Source organism: Gorilla gorilla, chromosome 9, assembly GCF_029281585.2.
Source record: "Gorilla gorilla gorilla isolate KB3781 chromosome 9, NHGRI_mGorGor1-v2.1_pri, whole genome shotgun sequence".
NCBI classification, from domain to species: Eukaryota; Metazoa; Chordata; class Mammalia; order Primates; family Hominidae; genus Gorilla; species Gorilla gorilla.
In genome coordinates, this window is record NC_073233.2 from 137802126 (window position 1) to 137826405 (window position 24280).

Genomic DNA, 24280 nt, shown 5'->3' on the forward strand with positions numbered 1-24280 from the left:
CTTCATCCTATTCACAAAAATATATTTCAAATGCATTAACAATTATACTTTTTTTTTAAACTCAAGGTATTTTATGAAAATAAAGGTTCACATTTTATAATCCTGGGGTAAGGAAGACACAGACACGAAACCTAGAAACCATTAAAGGAAATGCTGATAGATCTAATTAGATACAATTATAAAGATCTGTAGAGCAAAAGACTCCATATATAAGGTTAAAAGATGACAGACTGGAAAAAAACATTTTCTATGTATATAAAGAATTCACATCCATAGACGCCATATCTTCTGGATGTTATAAAAAGCCACGTCAAACAATATGAAAATGCCAAATACCGCAAAAGAAAAGTGGCAAAGATTTACTCACCAGGGAGCACATGCCAATCTCCAAATGAACGGATACTCAACTTCACTCATTATCAGGGAAATGAAATCAAAAAAGAACCCCCTTTTCATCAGTAAGACAGGTATGCAAGGTTAAAAAGACGTGGTATCAGCACTGGTTAAGGTCTAGGGGAAACAGGAGGCTTGCTGATAGGGGCACATGTGGATGTGGCCTTTCAGGCGGCGCCACTGGAGTATCTCAACTCTCCATGTGTGCACCCCCAAGGCTTGCACTAGCACTCTCCGCTTCAGAAACGTTCACACATAAGCCCAGACACATTCGCCACTGCCTGGCTAACAGTGGAAACGCATCCTTTAGCAGAGCCCCCTCTACCGGTTACTACACCATTAAAAAGACCCCAGTCAATATCTATGTATGGCCTAGAACGACCATCAAGACATTCCTAAAAAATAAACATAGCGGCCGTGGCCGGTGACCCATGCCTGTAATCCCAGCACTTTGGTAGGCCGAGGCGGGCGGATGATCTGAGGTCAGGATTATCGTGACCAGCATGGAGAAACCCTGTCTCTACTAAAAACACAAAATAAGCCGGGTGTGATGACACATGCCTGTAGTCCTAGCTACTCAGGAGGCTGAGGCAGGAGAATCACTTGAACCCAGGAGGCGGAGGTTGCAGTGAGCCGAGATCGTGCCATTGCGCTCCAGCCTGGGCAACAAGAGTTAGACTCCATCTCAAAAATAAACAAACAAATAAAGCAAATCACAGAATATATAAAGTCTCTCATGGGTGTTTTTTCAACTACGTGTACATGTATGAAAATGCTCAAGAAAAGGACTAGGAGGATAAATGCCAAACTACCAACAGCAATTAGTCTTCATGAAGGGAGAACTGGAACGTAGTCAGGTTTTATTTTGTCTGCACTGTTCTTTACCATTTGAAAAGAATGTATGCATGTACCACACTTTGATAAATTGTGTTTCAAAGGAAACACAGTCTGACAGATAAATTGTGTTTCAAAGGAAACACAGACAAAAGTCTATCAGTAAATAAATCTATTTGGGGTAAATGAGGTGCTTTTAGGGCCTCTAATTTCCACTCCTAAAAAGAAGTTTCCTAGTTTTTAGGGAGTTTCTCGGGTAATGGGCAGTTGAGCCTTAAGTTTTCTAAAAAGAAGGCCTAAGCTTTACCACTAGTTACTCACAGCCTGGGACGTGGACACAACCGTGGTGCTGACAGGGACCTGCCGCACGGTGGGGGCTCCTGTGCCGATGTTGATGGGGGTGCTTGCAGCCCCAGAAGCCACAGCTACAGTCTTGGACACAGCAGCATTCATACTGGGTAAGGACACCGCTGAAGTATGGACAGTTCCAGACCCACTGGCCACCGAGGCCCCTTGCTTGGCGTGGGTTGCAACGGTGATGGTCTGGCCTGCTTTGGGAGGCATCACTCCCAGTCCCTGCACGATGCGGATCGTGGCAGCTGGTTTTGCTTCTGAAGAGGCCACTGTGCTTTTTCCCTTCTGGTCAGCCACACTCACGCCAAGAGCTGGCATCAAGCGAAAAGCCGAACTTGAGGCTTCTGTTGGCTTGAGGTCAGGAGTCACTTTGACCACAGTGGTACCTGTTGGAGTGGATGAAGGGGCACTGGCTGAACTGGCCTTGGCAGGGCTATCAGCTGCATGTACTGGATTGGAAGTGACGTGTAAGGTGGCAGAGATGCCTTTGCCTGTAGTGTTGCCTCCTGTCCCGAAGAGGTCCTGGGTCAATTTGACTGTGGTAACCTGGGACTTGGCCAATGTGGCCATCATGTCCGGAGTGATTCGCAGAACCGTCTGGCCCTTGGCATCTGTGGTGATGGAAGAGGGCGGCAGACGCAATACATCCTTACCCTGGATGCGGAAGTTAGTGGCTGTGAGTGGAATGCTGTTGCCTGTTTGGGGCTTCACACCAAGCTGCCCAGTGATTGCCACCTGAATGGGGAGAAGCAGCACTGATGAGGGATTCACAATAGTAAACCGGTTACAAAATACAACTAGACAAACTTCCGTTTCATGGGTAGATGTTTTGTATTTTTTTTTTAACTTTTTATTTTGCCAACATTCACAGAAGTAGAGAACAGTATAACAAACCCTTATACCCTTTCACCCAGCTTTAAAAATTAATACTTTGTTTTAGCTATCCCTCCCCACTGTGGTGGGGGAGGGAGGAATTAGAATATATTAAAGTAAATCCAAGATCTATTATTTTACTGATCAGTATCTCTGTACACATCTATAACCTAGAAAAGGACTTTTTGAGATGGGGTCTTGCTATGTCACTAGGCTGGAATGCAGTGGTACAATCAGAGCTCACTGCAGCCTCGAACTCCTGGGCTTAAATTTCCTCCTGCCTCAGTCTCCTGAGCAGCTGGGACTACAGGTGTACAACTGAGCCCGGCTTCCCACCTCCTAAGGCCAATTCCCTCATGTGTAACAGATGCAAGCCTTTTAACCTTACTCAGGGACTTCGTCTCTCTGTGGCATGATCTGTCTTCTCCCTTCTACTGGACTACGGCCATCAGAATGCAAACGTGCTGTAATACTTCCCACCCTAAAAAACAACCAATCCTGGCTAACTCTACACCTCCCTCCGCCTACTCCACTCCACATTCAACTCCAGTTCTCTGCTCTCTTCAGAAGCAAAATTCCTCTAAAAACTACCTATATAATCACCCCTTGGTATGTGCGAGACACTGGTTCCAGGATGCCCCTAGGTAGATACTAACATCCACAGATGCTCAAGTCCCTTACACAAAATGCACTATCTCCATAAAAGCAACAAACATCCTCCCGTGTAGTTAAAATCATCTCTAAATTACCTATAATATCTAATACAATGTAAATCCTGTGTAAATAGCTTCTATACTCTATTGGTTTTTTAATCTGTATTATTTTTTGTTGTATTGTTGTTTTTTACTGGGGTTTTTTCCAAATAATCCATGGTTAGCTGAATCTGAGGATGTGGAACCCACGAGTACAGAGGCCAATCATACTCACTGTCTCCACTTCCTCGCGTTCTCTTTTGAACCCATTCCCCAAAAGCCACCAATCCACTGGCCCAGTGAAGCCCACGCATTATCCTGATCCACCGAGTCTCATCTCACGCTGCCACTACACCTCACACCTTCCCGACCACACTTTTCCCTGTCTTGCAGTCTCCACGCCTCAATTTTCTTCTACCTCAATAAATGATGCCACCATCTAAGCAAGCGCCCAAGCCAAAGCCATGGATGGGGTAAGTCTCACCTTCCTCCTCTCAGACGCCTACTCAAGCCACCAGCAAACCGCGCTGGCTCCCACTTCAACCACATCCAGACCCCACTACTCCCTCCACCTCCGATGAACGGTCACTCCCATCTGCGGCAGCCTTGCCTCTCACCTGGACGACTGCCACTGCCTCCTACAGGGGTTCCCCATTTCCATTCTTGTCCCCCATTGTTCATTCTACCCAGCAGGTGGATGTTTCTTTAAATGTAAACCAGATCAAGTCACCCTTGCTCACCATCTTCCAGTGGTTCCCCCTCACATTTAAATTAACGTCAAAGCCCCATATAATCTAACTACTGGCAACCTCTCCCATCCTCATCTTCTAACACCCTCACACTTGCTCCCTACACTCCAGCCACAATGATTTTCCTCTCGTTCCTCAATCATATTCCTGACACAAAACATCTGCACTTGCCATTCCTGGGCCTCGAATGTTTTATCTCCCAATCATCACTTCATGGCACGCTTTCTTTCATCTCTTTCAAATGTCACCTCCCCAGAGAGGCCTTCTCCAATCACTGCAGCTAAAATAACACACTACTGCTCTCCACCCCTGAGCCTGCCTACTGATTAGCATAGCATTTATTACTATCTCACACTGAGGTACTTGTCTCTTAGCTCTATGAGAATACGAGTTCTGCGAGGGCAAGGACTTAGTCTGTTTAATGTACCATTAAATCTCCAATACTTAGGACACTCTCTGGCTTAATGTTTGTTGAACAAAAAAAAAAACATTACTTTATCGTTATGTGGTTCCATTTCTCCACCTGTAAATAATAAGAGTGCCTACCCCACAGAGCTAAGAAGATTAGACTATTTAACAAGCAAAAAATGCTTAATGCGGTGCAGGCACACAGGAGGCACTCCTATCAGTATTAGTTGCTATACTGCTTACAATTCTTTGAAGTTCGATGATTATTCTTTTATATTCACAACCAAGAAAGTAGAAGCAAATTCTACTTTCACGAGTGGTAAACTGAGAAGCCAATAAAATGTGGCCACGGAAATTTCACTAAATAAACTCATGAACAGTCTATTCTAAATCCAGAAACTCGACTACTGAATGCTGAATTAAACGGAATGAAACAGAAGAAATCTCTTCAGCATCTATCAAAGCTGCACTGCCTTTGCCTTTGGTGGGAACTCACACCTAAGTATCTATAAGCTGAGAGTCGAAGATGACAAATCTTCTTCCCATGGGCATGCAGTCTGGCCAAGAACCTCCTGCTCCAGTGGTCCCTGCTCCAGGATGAAGGATTGAGATCCACGTGGAAAGAGCCCCACCTACCTGCTTGATGATGTTCTGTCCTGTGACATTTTGAATGACGGCAGCCGTGGAGGCACTGGGAGCAGAGGTCCCAGGAGAACTCGTGGCTGGCTTACTCACAGGGCTGGCTGTGGCAGGGAGACTTGTCACCGTGAGCCCTGTCTGCCCGGGTCCAGGCCGCTGCACAGTGGCTGCCGTAGTCTGCGCTTTGACGGGCACAGTGGCCATTACTGTCTAGTTGAGGGCATGAGGCCGAGAGCTTAATTAGACTCTAAGATGCAGACCAGCACTCTAAGCAAGAGTCTCCCTCAGCACCCAGGAAGCATTGCTCTCAAAGAGCTTCTAATCCCACAGTACTTAAGGCACACCACTCTCTAAAATGGACACTGTAAATGTCTCATTTGTGTATATCTTAATTTTCAGAATTTTACATTTAACATCTCATTTTATTCCTACACACTGAGGACAAATACTATCTTACCCCTTTTATAGCAAAGGAAACTGAGACAAAGAGGACACAAATGTTCCGTAAACTCACATAACTAGTTCATGGCGTAGCTAAGACTAGAGGCACAGCAGAAGGAGCCTGAGAGGCAGACTCACAAGGTCCGCATTTACAACCCGCCTCTACGAAGATCCTGATGTTAGGGTCCCGGGGAAACCACCAGACTGCTCTGAAGATCTGATTCCCAACACATAAACACACTATCTAAAAACACTTACACAGCTCTGAACATTCAGTGGCTTATTCCAATGAATGTCATCACCACTAGCAATAATCTATGGCTCCCCAGTCCTTACCCAGACACTGCCCATCTGACTCATCAGCCCACCTCTGGGTCTGCATCCCTGCTTCCCAATGACCACAGCTTCCCTGTTTACCTGGGGCACTACTTTGGTCTGTGTGGCAGTGGCTGGAACCCGGATCTGCGGTCCTGCTGGCATCTGTGGCAATGTCTGTGCCGGCCCTCCCGACTGCTGGGGAACAGCAGGAAGGCTAGGCTGGGCCACCACTCGCACCTGAGACAGTCCAGCAGAGCCAGAGTGGCTCACGACCCGGGCGGCAGCCTGAGAACTGGGTGTAGTCTGGCTGGAAGCTGGGGAAAGCATTGTTCCCAGATGTGGCATTGTTGGTGAAGACACCAGAAGAACACTATGAGGAACATCGGGGAAAGACAAAAAACAAAAACTTAGGACATGCATACAAAAGAACTCTAGAACGAAAAAGCTGAAGAAAAGGAGGAACTTACCCCGAGCTAGACTTAGCTGGTTCTGAGACTGTGGAAGGGCCGCTTTTGTTCACTGCCGATACAGGTGGAGGGGAGATGGGAATGGCGGGCAATGCTGGTGTGGTGGGGGTTACAGGTGTGACTGGGGTGGGTGGCATACTGGAGTCACTGAGGCTCATCTGGCTCTGCTCAGAAGGGCCACTGCTAAGGACCTTTATGGAGCTCTCCTTGCTACTGGACTTCTAGAACGGAAGACAAAGAAAACTCACCTGGTGTCGTGAAGATCCCCCTAAAGGAAGGGACACCCCTACAGGCATACCAAGTGAAAGCCGAGCAGCCACTCTTAGTTGCCTCCATCCCAGAATCCCTAGGGCAGACACTCTCCTGAAGTCACTTACCACCTTGGATGGGGGCTTGGGTTTTTGCTGAAGAGCTTTTCTGGCTTTAGCTGCAGCTGCTTGTGCTTGGTGAATCCGCTCTGTGAACAAGAGGGGCAAGCTTCAGCCAGAGTTTAACCTTAGCAAACTAAAAAGAGGGGCTTTGTTAAAAACCAACACCTTGCCAGTGGACTGAATCCTGCCTCTACCATCTTGTCCTACCTATATGCCAATGAAAAGAATAATGGAATTGGGGTAGAAAGTCAGAACATATCCCCAGTCTGGTCGGACAGTGCCCAGAGGCCTCACACACCAAACTCTTCTTCACTCCGGTCACGATGCAGGTAGATCCACAGCTTTCGTCCAATGTCGTATTTCACACAGGGATCTTTTTCATAATGTAGCCGATCCAGTGCACCACTCACTACTGTATTTACCTACAAATCAGACACAGGGAAATAAGAAACAAGTCAAGCTTAGATAACAGAAGTTATTTGGACTCTAGGAAAAAAATGTCATTGTATCTAAATCACAGCTGATGCAGATTCTATCTCAGCCTAGCTGCGTATTCCCAATAGTTCCCCAAATCGTTTGACGAGACAATAAATGCTGTTAAGACTACTGAGATACTGATCACAGTATAAGGATACTGTGAAGTAAGTGACCAGTCTGCCCTTTATCATAAGCTAAAAGAAAGCCTAGAGCAAAATTTGTGTTTCACTAACAGCAAGGGTTTTGATCACTATGCATTTTTCAAGGTATATTTTTCACTTCATTCAGTTTTTAAAAATTTTGTTATATTTTGTATTTCCTGATAAGTTTTCTTAAATCCATTCTGGAACAAAGCAAAAGAAATCTCTTCTCCGTCCTACCTGAGTGCTGGTGACATCTGGTGCAAGAAACTGGGAGTCCTTAAGCAGTTCACAGATCTCTGCCCGTGTGCCTTCTCCATTAGGCAGTCGAGCCGCAGCGTCCCGAACTGATGACATGAGAAAGCACACAGTCCACAAGTCAGGCAGGGTTCCTACGGAGGTACAACCTCCTGTACCTGCAGTGATGGGCAAAGCTGCCTGGGGTTCCTGCTCCTCTACCTTCCCTGATGCCGGATTAGGTGCACTCTGCCCTCCAGCAGCTGGCAGCTCAGCCACTGGAGTTCCCTATACACTTCTTTTTTTTTTTTTTTTTTTTTTTTTGAGACAGTTTCGCTCTTGTCACCCAGGTTGAGGTGCAAGGGCGTGATCTCAGCTCACTGCAACCTCCACCTCCCAGGTTCAAGCAATCCTCCTGCCTCAGCCTCCCAAGTAGCTGGGATTACAGCCGTGCACCACCATGTCCAGCTAATTTTTGGATTTTTAGTAGAGACAGGGTTTCATCACGTTGACCAGGCTGGTCTTGAACTCCTGAGCTCAGGTGATCCACCTGCCTTGGCCTCCAAAAGTGCTGGGATTACATGCATGAGCCATCGCATCCAGCCCTCATACACTTTTAAGAGTCACTTTTAGGTAACACCTTAAGAATTCAGAGGGCCTGTGAACTCAGGTGGGAAGCAAAATTACATCTTAAACTGAAATTAAGTATTTCCTTTAATTATGAACAAAGGGAACAAACCATATACTGCAGTGCTGTGATGGTGTAATAGAAATCAGACATTTTCATATATTACAGCTACTGCAGATAGCTAAGAATATCATTTATACTCATCACTACTTGGAAATTTCAAGAAATGTCAGACCTCCTGCTAAATCTTGTCATATAACATCATAGTAACAACACATATTTCTGCACCATAAACTTGTTTTAACATTTTGATAACTACTTCAAAACAACTGGTCTCTTTTGTAACTGTATTTTATTTCACACATTTAAAAGCATAACTCTGAGAAGGGGTCCACAAGTTCCACCAGACTGCCAAAGGGATTCCTGGCATTCAAAAAGGTAAGAATCCTCACTGTTAAATGAAGCATAGCCTGGAGAAAGCAAATTCCTGTATTTAACCTATTTAGCTGGTCTGGGAGCAACTCCTAAACGAACATAAACGTAAGCCCAGACTTAAGGAAGAAGACTCGGAGCTGAAGATGTCCCCTTCAGCTCCCAAACTGCAATGCTTTGAAAAACTATGCCTTGTTCTCAAAGCCTACCCTGGGTGGAGGGGTAAGGGGAGGACAGAGTTCAGAGGTGGTAAGAGAAAAGCCGCGGGGTGAAGAAAGGGATCTCTGATAATCGACACGTGCCACCTACCAAGAGACAGAATGGTGACGTAGGCAGGCCGGTCGGAGCGCAGCAGGGAGTGCTCCCGAGCCTTGTTGAGCGAGGTCTCCTTGTCAAACACGCCCTTCACTGGCCCCACCACAGACTCAAAGCCATGCATGCGAAAGGTGAACGCCTTATGGGGTTGGCTATACCTGTAACGCTCCTACCAAGAGACAAGGGACAAGAGTTCTAGGTCAGAATTAGTGGGGTTCTCTCTCGGGCTTCCTTACAGTATAAGCAGATCCACATGGAACAATTAAAACAGGAAGGAACAAGTGATTCTAGTAGGAATGTTCAGCCAACCGCAGTGGGAAAAGGATGGTTCTCAGAGCCAGTCACTGAGCAGAGGGACAAGGAGGTAATATGAAGGCACTTTGCTACCTGGAAGACAAGATCATCCAAGTATTTCTTACTCCCCTTCCCCACACCGTTTCCACCCCCAACAAGTAATCCCAGCCAACAGAAGGTCTAAGGGGAAAGGTATGAGTTTCTTGCAAGAAGGTAGATGCAGGAGAGTCAGGCTCAGAGCGTCTCTCTGCATGGCTCACAGAGGCAGAGACTTACACTGGCTTTTAGGTTCTTACCTGCTCCTGAAAAACCCGTTTCTCCTCCCCCGTGCTGGGACGCACCACATAGTCAGTTCTTCTGGAATATAAAGAATTCTGTATCAACCCTGACAGCTGGCACGTGTGTCAGACCCATTGCCCCTGCTTCAGAACCATTCCCACTGTGACATGGAAAGATGTCCCTCAAGAAGCACTCAATTCTTACAAAGGCGAAGAGCCCACCTTCCAGCTCCTACGAAGTAACTCCTGTTGGTAATTACAAAATCACTTGATTCTTAGAAACCCAGAAAGGTACTGGGTGGATAGATGGGCAAGAGGCTGACATCTTTACCTACTGCTTTCAATATTGCTGTTAAGTAGGTCCATTCTAAAGGCAACAAACAATTCGGCCTTAGAGGAACAAAGGGCTTCAGGTGTGTTAGATAAGGGTTGTTTTTCTACCTCCAGGGAAAGTACCCGGGGCTTGAGATCTACACCTCTATTACATGAAGCAAAAGTTCTGCCACACTTAGACTGGGCCTCTGACCTGGTGTCAGAAAACTACCGAACCATGCCAGGAAAGAAAAAGAAACACGGGACAACATGATATAAAGAGCCTAGGACTAAGAGTCAAGAGATCTAAGTTCTAGCTGGGGTCCTGCTGCTAACCTTCAGCAAGTCACTCAACTTCATGCTTCCATTTACTGGACTAAGATGGCCTAGATGAATAATTCTCAAGTAGGAGCCCAGGGAGGAGTACACATTAAAAAAGTATGTCCACCTACAAAGCAGGTCATATGCCCCTTGGAGGCTCTCCTGCCGGCCCCTCTCTCCACCACAGCCCCTTCCACAAGGAGTCCCGTTCACTCAGGGGGTGCGGCCAAGTCAGGAAGAACCAGGGGACTCCTCAGAGCTCTGAAGCCCATTACAGCTCTAGCATACCAAGAAGTATTAACAAAACCAAGGCAGTATCTGAACTACAGTTTCCCGGGACACCACCCACCACTACAGTATTGTACTCACACCCGAGGGACAGGTGTTGTGGCATCTGAGCTGTCTTCATTTTCTTGCTGGAGAAAAAGAAAACGTTGACAGGTAAATGGACTAAAGAATTTGGGCAAACTTAAGAGCTCTGGAAACCTAGTGAGAAGGATCTGGTATTTCTTAAAAAAACATACCTTACAGAAGGCCTGATCTTTGGTCTCTAGCCATAGCTGGAAGAGGGCAGCTAATTCCTTTTCATTATCTTGGGATTGGCCTATTAGAGGAATAAAGAGATAAAAAAATAAGAAGATCTAAGGTATTATTGAGAATCCTGCTTTCTCTTTACTAGCTGTAACTACAACACAGAGAGATTCTATCAGGAGCTGTAGCAACAATCCTTCACACATCCACTGCCTTCCAGCTGGCGGAAGTCAGCCTGGACCACCACTCTTGGATGCCACCTAATGAAATCATTCACTCCGTAGGCATTCGCTGAGTACCCACTGTGCCACGCACTGCATGTGACACTAAGGTTACTCGGTGAATTCGGTCCCCACCCTCATGGGAGTTTACAGTCAAGTGAGGAAAGAGCACATATTTTAAAATCAATTCAAAAAGTGGTAAGCATCACAAAGGATGTCATCATAGCTTATACCAAGGTAATTATTCTATTTTTGTAGGTAAGAAAGGCTTCTGGCTAGTGGGGCACAGAGAAAATTCTATTCACTAGCATAGCAGTTAAGACCCAGGGGCAGGAAAAAGCTTGACTTTCCACAACCCGCCTAGAAAGAGATAAGCCCTGTCTCCTGTGCCCTCTTCTCAGGTCACTCTGTTCAGGCTGTCTGAGACCCTGATGGCACCTGTGTCTCCTGCCCAGCATAAAAGCCACAGGACCATCATCGGCCAGGTCTGCTTATGTGATGAATGCAGCTACCCTTCTCAAAGGGGCTGTTTACCTTGTTTTCATGGTCAATACACAATATCACTATTTGCAGAAACCTCCCAACAATGGCAGAGTAGCTTCAACTAAAGCATCTGGCCGACAAGCTTCAAACGCTTATTATCTGGCCCTACAAGAAACATTCTGCCAGGCCCAGGTATATGTGCTCCCTCCATGGCTACTGCAGCCTGACAGATGGGGGAAGTGCTTGCAGTCAGCTACCATCATCACCTTCAGCTCACGGTGGCTTCGCCTCCACCGTTCCACTAGAGAATCACGCTCACTGAAAAACTCACAACTTCCTCCATGTTCGCAAATCTTTAGTCTTTATCTTACTGAATCTTTTAGGAACTATGGAGGCAAATGACCACTCCCCACTTCTCAGGCGATCCGGTCTCCTGGCTCCCAAGACTCAGGAAAACCCTGCTCCAGGCTTTCCCCATCTCTATAGTCAACCCCTGCCCCCGCACTCTCATGCTGTCACTCAGCCCCTCTGCCGTGAAGAGCCCTCCTCGGCCCTCTCTTCTCACTCTGTGCTTCCTCCTCAGGTAACAGCATCATCTGTGCCCTGCACCACACACATGCCAACACTCTCCCCCTTAAACTCTCTGGTCTGAATTCTAAACCCACACATCCTACTGTCTATTCAACAACTCCACTGAAATACCTCAAATGCAGCTCTAAAACTAAAGTCAGGCTGGGTGCAGTGGCTCACACCTGTAATCCAGCACTTTGGGAGGCCAAAGCAGGTGGATCACCTGGGCTCAGCAGTTCAAGACTAGCCTGGACAACATGGGGAAACCTTGTCTCTACTAAAAATACAAAAAACAGCCAGGCATGGTTGCGCACGCCTGTGGTCCCAGCTACTCAGGAGTAGGAGGAGGCAGGAGAATTGCTTGAGCCCGGGAGGCAGACGTTGCAGCGAGCCAAGATCGTGCCACTGTACTCCAGCCTGGGGGACAGAGCAAGACTCTGTCTCAAAAAATAAATGAATAAATAAATAAATTTAAAACACTAAACTTGGGATCTCCACCCTCCAAGTCCAGTCCTCCACAGCTGCTACCTGCACGAACAACACCTTCCTTCACCAGCTGCAAATCTAACAGGAGCCATGCCTCACACCATTCTCCTTCATTCCCCACAGCCAAGCCATAACCAAGCCCACCTAACTCTTTCTCAAACGTATCCATCCTCTCTCCCTGTGTCTAAATTACCGTCAGCTCTCACAGCCCGTGGGTTGTGTGACTGTTTTAGATCAAATCTTCCCCATGGAAAGGTTCTACCTCCTCCACCTCAAATGCTGCTGCCTCCCCTCTGCCTGCCTGGCTCAGTCCTATTCAGCACACACCTCTGCTCAGATGCTGCTTCCTCAGGAAGGTCCTCCAAACTCTGCAAACTACATCAGTTCCTATTATCATAAACCCCCATCCTCTCTGGTACTTTTCCTTCACAGAAAGGATCATTTTGTCATTAAATCTAAGTAAGTATTTCTTCCCCAAACAGACCTTAGGCCCTACGAGAGGAGCACACTGTCTCAGAAGCCATTGTGTCCCCCAGCACCTAACAGTGCCTGACACCCAGAAGCTGAATAAATGTAATAAATAACGAATGAATGAGTCTACCGTTTTCATAACCTGCTCTCCATATGCTTCTCCACAGACCACTCAGCACAGAGAAGTGCCTGTGAATTTCAAGAAGAAACCAACACTGGATTTCTCTCTTTTCACCATCACCAGGTAACAGCCTCCAAGTGACTTCAGATGCATGTTATGACAACTTACACACTAAGTGGGCTTTATAAACTTAAAAATAACAACCCTGTTCTTTAGAAACAACTTATTCGGGGCTGCTGCACATTCTCCTCAATAGCAAAGCCCATTTTTAGGAAAGAAAAAATTTATATTACAAATTAATCCAAAGTCATCTGTATGATTAATATAAATGTTGATGCTCTTGCAAAATACCCTTGCAGATTTAAATTTAGCCATCACCAGACTACATCATACAGAAAGGCTATTCCTTCCATCTCAGCTTTGGTCCAACCAGAGGAGTTAGTTAACCCACCTTGAGAGTACAAAAAGGGTGTTGAAGGACTCCTTCACAGAGCAAAATAAGGTCTGATATTGCTTTTTTAAACCAATCTGCAGGACTATATTGACTGGAAGGCAAATAAACTTAGGGGAGGAAATGGGAGAACAAAAACCTGTTGGGGTAGGTAATACGGATCACTTACCAAGCAACTTCCACTGCTGGGTTTTCTCTTTGAATTCAACAAATGGAGAGAAACTGGAAGGAACAGCTGCAAGAAATGGACCACATAAACAAGCCATACAGGTGCATCCCTGAGCTCCGAAACAGCTTTTGAGTGTTCCACAGTGTATTAGAAAAGCAAGAACCTTCAAGGCATAGCATTATGCAAAGGCATGATGGATTACACGAGCAAAGCTGCAGTTTATTCTAATAATTAATTAGACAAAAGGGGGAAAAATACTGACCCTGCAAAAAAGAGCATCTTACCTCGACTTTCTCCAGCAAGATACTGCAGGGCTGGTAGTACCAACTCAGCCCAGTTGGGGGCCGCAGAGAACCAGCTGTTGAGGGAGCTGGCTGGCGATGACTGCCAGTCCAAAACTCGCTCCTCTAGCTGAGGGAAAGCAAAGGCAGAACCCACTCAGACTTCTCTTCCACACCAGCAATTCCACACAAGTGCCACCACAAGCTGCAGTATATGCATCCGGTGTTTGTCCGAATCACAAAGCAAGTTAACTACAGAGCGCTGAGAGGAACTCAGAGTTCCACTTCTCAAGCTATAGACCATTCAGGATTTGAACACTTTGAAAACTCTAATGTACCTCCAACTTTTCCAAAACTCTTACCATAGGAAGGCTAGCCTGACTCTCCAGCAGCAAGATCTCTAATAGAAGAGAGAAAAAGCTGGAAGATATTTCATTGATTCCAAGGCAAGGCTTGAGGTCTTCAAGGGGCCTAATGAGGGAAGAAAAATGTAAGAACCAAAAAGACCAAGAACACATCCTAGATCGATTCAGGCGCCCAAGCGTCCTAGCAGTCATAAAAGAGTTCCAGAAAGGAGCAAACAATATATTTTCCCAGCAGTATCCCTGGGACTCCAGGTCTACAAGTCCAACATACTTACAGCTACGACAAGCCCTAGGGGCCAGGACACAGCCTATGGCTTACCCATTCACCCTGAGAATTACAGAATCTCTGTTGCTCACTTACTCTTCCTTGATAGCAGGAATTGCCAGCGGAGAGGGGGCCTGTGAGAGAGGTGCAACCCCTTCAGTACTGCTTAGTGGCTCGGCCAGGTCCTCTGCCTCTGATTTGATCGTTTTTATTTTCTTCTTCTTCTTTTCCTCTTTTTCCTTAACCTTTTTTTTAAGGACAGCCAAGTCATATAAGGCTAGAAAGGCAAAGTAACACCAGTCACAGAAATGTATCTCCTACACAGGGAAGTGAGGGGTCTTATCTGCATATTCTTTTCCCAAGGCCCACCAAAGATAGAAAAGTCTCAGTAATAAAACACTCAATGAAACCAAATTCATTGAGTGATTTATAGCTTTTTTTTTTTTTGAGACAGGATCTCACTCTGTTGCCCAAGCTGGAGTGCAGTGGTGCGATCATAGCTCACTACAGCCTCAAGCTCCCCGGTTCAAGCGATTCTCCTACCTCAGCCTCCCAAGTATATGGCTTAATTTTAATATTTATTAAAGAGCTGATGCTCTGTTGTACTGATTTTACATTCATTTCCCACCTGTTAGCCTGTAAGAGGTAATAATAAAGGTTACCAGCATGAAAGAGGCCATGGTTTCATTTATTTTTGCCATGTTATGGGCTCACGCAACTTAACACCATAGTCAGATGAAGGCTCCTAGAGGGGCCCAGTCATTTACCTGCCAGAGAGCCCTTCCTGCCAGCATTTACTCGAGTCATGATGTCATTGAGGGTCAGGTCCCCTGTCAAAAGGTCCGGGTGATCCTAGATGTGATATCCAGAATTTGGTCATGGAGGCCCAAAAAGGAGCAAAAACTGAGGTGACTTTGCCAATTTATGTAACAATTAGATGTTAGGTACACTTGGGGAAATCACATTGAGTCAAAAATATAGAGAGATAAAACTATTCATTTTTTCCCTATCATATCCCCATTTAATTAAAAATAACTTGATACTGCTGCATAGAACCCAGTTCCAATCTTTCTACCGTACAGCATTTAATTATAAAGCTCTTCTGCATTCCTTGTCTCATGTGCTTTGCAAACAGTCTTGTTAAGTATTACTATGTTTTACAGAGTCTGGAAATGGGCTTTAAAGAAGTATCACAGTAACTAGAAAAGAGAGAGAACTCAGTACTGACTTCTGATGTGGGGTTCTTCCCATCTCACCTCCTAGTCTTAGAAGGACTGTCTTTTCTTCCCAAAAAGGTATCATCTTTTCTCCACTGAATTCTCTGGCTTGGTGCTAGCTACCTCAACTTGGTAGCATGCAATAATGGAAACAGTAAAAAGTGGGACAAACCCAGGGCCCAACTCCTGGCTCTGCTGCTTCCTGGCTATAGGACCAAGGACAAGCTCCCTAACCTCTTGAGCACTGCTGAGGTGGAGACGACGATTCCTATACTCGACACTGTCACTGTAACAATTAAGGCAGACACTACATTCAGGAGGCCCTGCGAAGTCAAAGCCACCGTGCCTCATATCGTTGATGCTAGCTAGCCTCGCCAGCTGCTCCAGTGCCCACAGTGGTAGGGAGGACAGACAGACGAGGCAGTGATGCCCCGTGTCTTCCTCAGGACAGCCAATCCTGAGACATCAGGCTGAAAACCACACGGCCGCACGCCCTTCCCATCTTACTGGCTGACGTTTCCGCTTCTCGTGGTGCTTCTTTAACATTATCTTCAGGTCACTGTCCCCCAGTTCTACTTTATCTGAGAAAACAAACCAAACCATATTCACTACCATGATTCTCCAATTTACATCTTTCTGCTCACTTGTCAAAAGTAAGATATTTCTGAGTTTCCCTTCTGACACCTGTGAACTACAAGTACCAAAAATCTTTAAAGTCACAGGATCGACACTTCCACTTTTCCATACGTTGGTAATAAATGACTTCTGTGACTCAGCTGGTCCTAAAACACACTTAAAGTTCTTAACAATCTTTGCTTCCTGTTCCAAACAAAAACTCTTCTCCAAACTCACAGACACTCTGGAGAATGGTTTGGCTCTGGTTATTCCTTTGTCCACTTACCGAACTGCCCCTTCGTACTACTGTTTCAAGATTTTGCTTTCTTTAGCCCAAAATATCAGCTTCTGAGAAAAAATTTTAAAACAAAAGAAAAAAGGCAGGCCTATCTCCAGATGTAAAAAAAAGTAAAATGGTACAAAAACTTTGCCAAACAAATCACCTAGTTTTAGGGAGTTTTATTTTCCTGGTAGGTAGGAATCTGCCCCCACCCACCTCCCTCTAAAGGAGTTTTCAAGTCTCCACCGCAATGTCCCAGAATGGTGACAGCGGCAGCTCGGTTCTCACCTGCGGTTTTCATATCCGTGGTTGAAAGTGTGGGCACCACCCGCAGGGGCACCGCAGGACTAGGAGAACGTGCTGGAGAGCTCGGAAGCCATGAGCTGAGATCTTCAAAAGAAAATTGTTCTTGTAAATCCAACGCGGCTGTGGACTCCAATAGGGGAGATTGGGTAAGTGGCCATTTGGGTTCAACAAGGCTAAGCCAACAACATGGAGGCCAGGGTTCCACAATCCTTTCTGACCCTACCCCAGAGGAGCTGGAGCACACTTAGGTCATCTAACGGCTCTTCCAGGAAGAGAGACTTCAACAGAGTGCTGGGGTTGCATTGCAGCAGGCCAACAGCCACTACTACTCTCCTGTAAGGGGAAAACAGTTCTCTCAAGTGGCAAATGGGACCGGTCAGGCCCACTGTGGAGAACCCCGTCGTGCAGGGAGTCATCTGGCGGGCTCTCATCTAAGCTCAAATGCCACATGGCCACAAGGGTGAAAAAGGCCATGTAGTCACTCCCCATCTGATGGCAATGTCTCAGCAACCCAAAGACCAAGGCCTTCTGAGTCCCGCTATGCACCCCAGACCAGACAACTCAAGAGGGTTTCTTTGCTGGGGAGATAAATGGCTACCACTGGCTCCAACCGGACAAGTGGCCGGTATCAATCCAATACCCCAGCTACCCCAAGTGCCCGAGGACACTCACCCTCTTCATCAGATGACAGGGCTGTGTCACCACACTCCTCTTTCACTTCCCTTAAGACCTTCAAGTAGCGCTGCTGGGTCCGCCACTCCCGCTCCTCAGGTGTGCGGGATGGTGAAGGGCGTTTCTGCCGGAAGGGAAGGGCGGGGCCACTCCGCCGGGCCATCTCCAGCAGATCCTAGGTAGAGATCAGGTGGGGGTACACGTCATCATCCAAGACCTGTTCTGGAACAATGAACACTCTACAAGTCTACATTTTCTTCTCTTCAGTGTTAAGCCCAACTCCCTCCCTCCAGATCACAAAGAAAGATGCACATATATATTAATATATCCGAATAAAAATAATCTATATTGATTACATGAAAAATCCCAAATCTGACTATTGAAGTGCTCTACTAGGAATGAATACTTTTTTATACTAGACATTCAAGTATTTCTATACCAAAGCTTAAAGGATGACTTAAAATCCAAACAACTTTGCCTCTTAAGAATTTCCAGGCTGGTCCAGACCCAGGGGCCATTGGGCCTGTTATGCTACCATCCATCACAGCATTCACAGGCCCATGCACACTTTCATATCCATTCCAAGGAATCCTCGTTTCCCTTAATAACCCAAGATAGATCCAAAATCCATCTGTTTATCTTGGTAAACACTGAAGCTACTATAATTTCATCAATTTTAAGAAGCACATTTCATGTTTTAACATCTCTGAAATCAGGACACATTTGAAGTTTATCATAAGAAAGGATGGCATAGCTTAACTGTGTCACAGATTAATCGGTAGCATTTTTTTCTTAGTGGCAATTTTTGTGTTTTGCACCTGAATTGCTTCTTGAAGTCATGATACCTGTGACCGCCCACATTTTATATCCAGTTCCCAGCACTACTTACACTCCGGGAAGCAAGAATTTGCTTCAGCAGCCGATGGAAATACTGCTGCTGGGAGTTGAGGTAGCGCTTGTACTGTGACTTGAAGCATAACTGCCGGTACTTGACCACCTCCGGGTTAAAGTGTCCGTCTTAAAAAAATAAAGGTATATGTATTTACATCAGTCAACAAATATACATCATCAGTCAACAAATATATTGAATGAGTGCTTAACATGGTAAACTCTGTACCACAAAACTTAAGGGAAAAGTGAACATTTAAGAGAATCAGGAAAGAACCAAAAGTAAAAGCGTGCTGAGAAGCAATGACAGCTCATTTAAGGCTGATGACCATCACAGCCACAGTAACGCAACTGTCTTCAGCAGCACTAGAACTGACACATGGCATGGGTCAGAGTGGAATATGCAGGAAGTCCTGCCTTGACATTCCTCATCTGTATCCTTACCAGACGACCATACTGTTTCAGGGGAAACATGCCAGCACAAGAGACAGTGCTACCTTTATGGAAGGTCCCTTACAGAGCCCCTCTAAAGCCAAGTGGGTTCCCAACTTCTGCTCTATCAGAGGAGACAGTGCACCCTCAGCTGTAGTGAAACAGATCTCTGCCAACCATAGAGGGGAATTCCTTTCTACACTAGTAACCCACCAAAGAAGAGAATGTTCATTTTACACCCTTAATATAATGAGATTCCAGGTGATAAGGCTACTCTCTCTGGCCATTAGCAGCTGTCAAGTTGTCAAGTTTAACAGAATTCCAGATGTGCTGCCCATTCAGGGCCTTGTGCCAGAACAAAGTCACCCTGGAAGGGAAGGGGAAGAGGCTTCCTTGGCTCCTCTCCATGGTCCAGAAAGCAAACTGTAACTTAAAGAGTGGCCCAAAGCATTTTGCAACCCCCAATATAGTAACTGATGCAGTTGAGAATCACCCATGGAAGCAGAAACTACTGGGTAAGACAAAGGCTTTTGGAAAATGAGACTATCACATGATCCATGATCCCAAAGTATCATCCCACACTGCTTCTTAATGATAAAGGAATAAAGTATCCTTACAAGCAAGAGGTACGGCAGACACCCCTTAACCAAGTGAGCAAATGTGGCTTTACCAAAATGGAAAACCTGACACCATGTGCCTCCTGAGGTGATACAATGGGAAAGACCACATTTCCTATATCATATTCCTGCCAAAAGCCTTTAACCCAATCTAACCATGAGAAAACAAAATGACAAATTCCCAGGAAGCAGGACATTTTATAATTCAAGTGTTCTGGCTCTCCATGTACTGAAAGACAAAAACAAAAGGGGCAAAGCGCCCTACCTAGATTCAAAAAGCTAAAGAGACGTAAGGCCCAAGCACAATGCATGAACCCTGAACAGATCCTGGATTTACACAGCTACTCTAAAGGACATTGCAGGAACAATTAAGAAAATTTGAACATGAAGGCCAGGCGCAGTGGCTCACGCCTGTGATCCCAGCACTTTGGGAGGCCGAGGCGGGCAGATCACGAGGTCAGGAGATCGAGACCATCCTGGTTAACACAGTGAAACCCTGTCTCTACCAAAAACACAAAAAATTAGCCAGGCGTGGTGGCGGGCGCCTGTAGTCCCAGCTACTAGGGAGGCTGAGGCAGGAGAATGGCGTGAACGCGGGAGGCAGAGTTTGCAGTGAGCTGAGATCGCGCCACTGCACTCCAGCCTGGGCAACACAGCGAGACTCTGTCCCAGAGAAAAGAAAAGAAAATTTGAACATGAAATAGCCTATGATATTATCTGCTCAATGTAAAATTCCTTGAGTGTGGTAACAGGGCGATGATGATATGGGAAAGTGTCTGTTAAGAGACATGGACATGCTGAAGTGCTTGGCAGTGAAGTGTCATATTTTCTGCAGCAAAAAGTGTGTGTGTACCTAAACACACACACACATACGAACCTTGATACGTGCAATAAAGCAAATAGCAAGCTCTTTTTAAAATTTTTTAAAGACCAGACATGAAGGGCACCTCTAGTATGCTGGAAATGTTTTATTTTTTTATGTAGATGCTGGTTACAAGCTGAATTCATATTATGTATTTTCTATGTAAGTCAATACATTTTTATTTTTTAAAACACAGCCTAGACAGCAAAGTGTTACACAAAACCGCTCTTTGCTGCCTCAGTATCTGTACATGAAGACAAAAAGAAGAAAAGGAAGAAAGGAATACCCACGTAAGTGAACGTGTGCCCATCCACCACCCCCCTCAAAGAAAGAATACTGAGCTTCAAACCTCGGAAAAGCTTCTGGGCAATGTGCAGAGGGTTTCCAAAGCGGAAGTTCTCCCCACTGAACAAGGCTAAGATGAGTTCATTCTGCTGCTCAGCACTGTCTTCAGGAAACTGAGGCAGAAACTGCTGGAGGTGTTCACGTTGAGAATCACTTAACACTTCCTGCCATGTTGAGAGGCTGACAACATCAAAGAAGATCTCAGGCTAGGAGAAATAGGAAAAGTAAACAAAAGTAAAATATATTTTTAAGTTTTTTGTATGTATGTGTATACAAAACTTTACATAATATACGTAAGATTTACCAATTTAACCATTTTTAAGTGTAGACTTCAGTGGCCTTAAGTGCATTCACATTTGCTGTGCAACTATCACTACTAATTTTTTACATTTTTTTTTTTTCTTTTTGAGACTGAATTTTGCTCATTGCCCAGGCTGGAGTGCAATGGCACGATCTCTGCTCACTGCAACCTCTGCCTCCCAGACTCAAGCGATTCTCCTACCTCAGCCTCCCGAGTAGCTGGGATTACAGGTGCACACCACCACACCTGCCTATTTTTTGTATTTTTAGTAGAGATAGGGTTTCACCATGTTGACCAGGCTGGTCTCAAACTCCTGACCTGAGGTGATCTGCCTGCTTCGGCCTCCCAAAGTGCTGGGATTACAGGCATGAGCCACCGTGCCTGGCCTACGATTTTTTAAAATAAACTAAAATCCCAATGATCTTGAGATTAAAGACTACATATGAGCCACAGTCTTGTATCCAACAGTAAATAATTATCCAGAGGAAAATCATTTTAGTAGAGAATCCCACTTGGAAGCCGCCTCTGCCAACGAGGGTATGAGGGTGGACATCTGAATTCCACCTCAACTGAGTGGCAGGAAAAGGTTAACATAGAAGGAATGAACTTGAGGGACTGAAGTCACCAGCTAAGAGTGAGAAGAAACAGGATGGGGTTCATTTTCAACTCCCGAGTTATATACTGGATACCTTCCACGAGCAAAATACTAACTTGGCCTGGCATATATATGGTCTGAGGTGGGGAACAATTAAACATGCAGTTACAATGTAGTTAAAGAAGTGCTGATGTGTATAGAAGCAAACATCCCACATTTACAATGTCAGAGAATGCTCACCAAAAAACGGTTAAGACAGGAGAGGGATGACGAAAGAGAAAAAAGACGGTGGGGGAGAAGGTTAGAAATCCACAGAGCAACACCAGAAAAACAAAAAAAGAATTAACACAAAAGAAAGGATAGCAGTTACCTGTGGGGGAATGGAGAGGGATAAGACAGGGTACGTGGTGGTGGGCTTCAGTGGTCTTGGTAGTGTCCCTACCCTAACTGAAGGCTACATGCATGTTTTATTATCTTACGTGTGTGTGTCTGTGTGTTTGTGTGTGTATGCATTTTATATACTCTTCTGTGTGATACTTTTTGGGTTTTTTTGTTTTTTTTTTTTTGTTTTTTTAAAGTTCAGGCAATATTTGGCTAGATCAAGGACAGGGAGGGAGGTGGAGGCAGCAGACAGCAGAAAGATGCAAAGGACGGCAAGCATTTTAGGTAGTTGTGACTTTTATCCCTAAGGACAATGGAGACCCACTAAAGGGTTTCAGCAGGAAACAACCCAGAAATCCAACCACCCACTCCAGGCATCTTTGCATGAACGTATCAAAAACACCTCAGTCCCAATGCCCAGGATATTCCCCTGCAAGCCTATTTTTGCCTACATTTTATTTCTAGCATCTAACTCAGTGTCTGGCATAGAGGCGCCTAATAGAACAAGTGTTTGCTGACTACATGAGTAACATAAAGGGACTGCCCTGAAGGAGTATGCCAAGAAAACATGGATGGGAAGTATATACACCAACTGCAGTACAGTTGTTACTGTAGCTGGGAGGGAGGATCAGAGAACAGCACACTGGTGGCTTTCATTTTATCCATAATGTTTGACATACGACCAAAGAAGAATGTGAAACAAACAAACTAAATTATCTCTTAAAACTGGGTGATGCATAGATGACTGTTTGCTATACCATGCTCCACACCTGTATGTTCAAAATATGGCAAAACAAAAGAAATATATAATTAAATGAATGTTTTCACGTACATAGTGGCTTGCAAATAATAAGCACTTAATAAACGGTAGCCACCTTAATGATGACAATGACGCATCTTGCCTGTGAAAGTGGACAAAAACAAGCTGGCATCCCATCCCAGGGCACATACCATTATTGAGTACAGGGTTACCTTATGGATACAGAAAATACGTGTAGGTTTTGTTTAATGTTCCACAACATGGTAACCATTTTAAACACATATATAATTCTGCTTTTAAAATATACCTTTTAAAAATGTTTATTTATTTTCTATTAGTAAGTGGTCTTATTGACATAACTGAACATAACAATGTATAACATTTATTCATTTCCCACTGAAAGACTTCCCAGTGGAACTGTTTTTGGTAGAAAATAGATCCAGGCATTAAGCATTTCCAGTGATGTTCTACGGTTGAAAAGGTAGTGGTGACCAGAACCAGAGGCCTTGTCCGTGCTTGCAGTGGGACTCAATATTATCCTGCTGGGCAAAAGAAACAGCTAGGAGATGCAATCGTGCCATGACTGAAAAAAGCCAGGAGCACAAAAGATGCCAGCTAGCCCACTGGTTGAAAATCAGAGCAAACGACACTACCTCTCCCATGCACCAATACGCTCTGAATCTAAAATAAGCCCTGGCAGCAAACTAAGAATGACAGTCTATTTCCTATGGTTTATTAACTTTGGGCCCTGCAGATAAAGACCGCCAGAAAAACAGCCATAGTTTAACTGGTCTGGACATTTACTCATCTGAACTTAAATAACGATCAGCTCATTCAGATTCCTGGGTCCCTACTCAGTTGTTGGGATGAGGGGAAGCCATGGGGCAATCTAGGCCAAACAGAAAAGGAGTGAACTGGGGTGAACGACCCCAGGCTGTGATGGATTCCCTGAGTCACCAGGACTTAAGGCCCTACACAGAAATTCCACCGCCAGCCTTAGCACCATTAGCACCACTGCAGTGGCCTCCATGGTACTCCACTGCCAATCAATCCGTAACCACAGTGTACACCCTCTTAGTGACTGCATTTTTAGACCACACATCAAATTATTAATGTAAACCAAACTACTACATTTAGTGATAAACATGTACTTCACAAATATCAGGGAATGAAAGTGTCTCAAACAGTTGAAAAGAACCAAACAAATAAAGGAGCCTACCTTTAAGTTTAAACCAAAAACATTTAAAAGAAATACTGCAACTATTAACTAACAGATTTACTAACACAGTAAGACATTGGGTCAGGGAGAGATTAACTGCCAAATATTTCACAGTGAAGATTAAGTACTCATAACAATCTTCTGGTTTTAGTAGAAAAGATACCCACTGATGTATTTCTTCATATTTGTTTTCCATAATTTCTTCCTTTTTTTTCTATTTTTAATTATTATTTCAATAGTATTGGGGGAACAGGTGGTGTCTGGTTACATGGGTGAGTTCTTTAGTGGTTATTTCTGAGATTTTGGTGCGCCTATCACCCAAGCAGTGTACACTGCACCCAATGTGCAGTCTTTTACCCCTCACCCCACTCCCATCCTTCCCCCCAAGTCCCCAGAGTCCATT

General features: G+C 45.0%; 1 protein-coding gene across 11 annotated transcripts in view; it reads right to left on the minus strand.

Moving 5' to 3' along the window:
- Positions 1-24280, minus strand: part of NFRKB (nuclear factor related to kappaB binding protein) — a 31389-nt gene that overhangs the window by 3744 nt on the left and 3365 nt on the right. For 7 of the 11 annotated variants that reach the window (XM_019035910.4, XM_031015808.3, XM_063693675.1 and 4 more), the window contains 21 exons: positions 20626-20827; positions 18367-18494; positions 17478-17652; positions 16788-16925; positions 16112-16185; positions 15155-15239; positions 14484-14664; positions 14120-14228; positions 13761-13887; positions 13477-13542; positions 10498-10577; positions 10343-10389; positions 9359-9419; positions 8763-8937; positions 7397-7503; positions 6838-6961; positions 6546-6625; positions 6169-6389; positions 5801-6071; positions 4940-5152; positions 1549-2316 (listed from right to left, as the gene is read on the minus strand). In XM_019035910.4, the coding sequence (XP_018891455.3) occupies positions 1549-2316; positions 4940-5152; positions 5801-6071; positions 6169-6389; positions 6546-6625; positions 6838-6961; positions 7397-7503; positions 8763-8937; positions 9359-9419; positions 10343-10389; positions 10498-10577; positions 13477-13542; positions 13761-13887; positions 14120-14228; positions 14484-14664; positions 15155-15239; positions 16112-16185; positions 16788-16925; positions 17478-17652; positions 18367-18494; positions 20626-20827 (3432 nt within the window). The remainder of the gene's footprint in view (positions 1-1548; positions 2317-4939; positions 5153-5800; positions 6072-6168; positions 6390-6545; positions 6626-6837; positions 6962-7396; positions 7504-8762; positions 8938-9358; positions 9420-10342; positions 10390-10497; positions 10578-13476; positions 13543-13760; positions 13888-14119; positions 14229-14483; positions 14665-15154; positions 15240-16111; positions 16186-16787; positions 16926-17477; positions 17653-18366; positions 18495-20625; positions 20828-24280) is intronic. The other 4 variants (XM_063693678.1, XM_055356395.2, XM_019035909.4 and 1 more) reach the window with 1 other exon arrangement.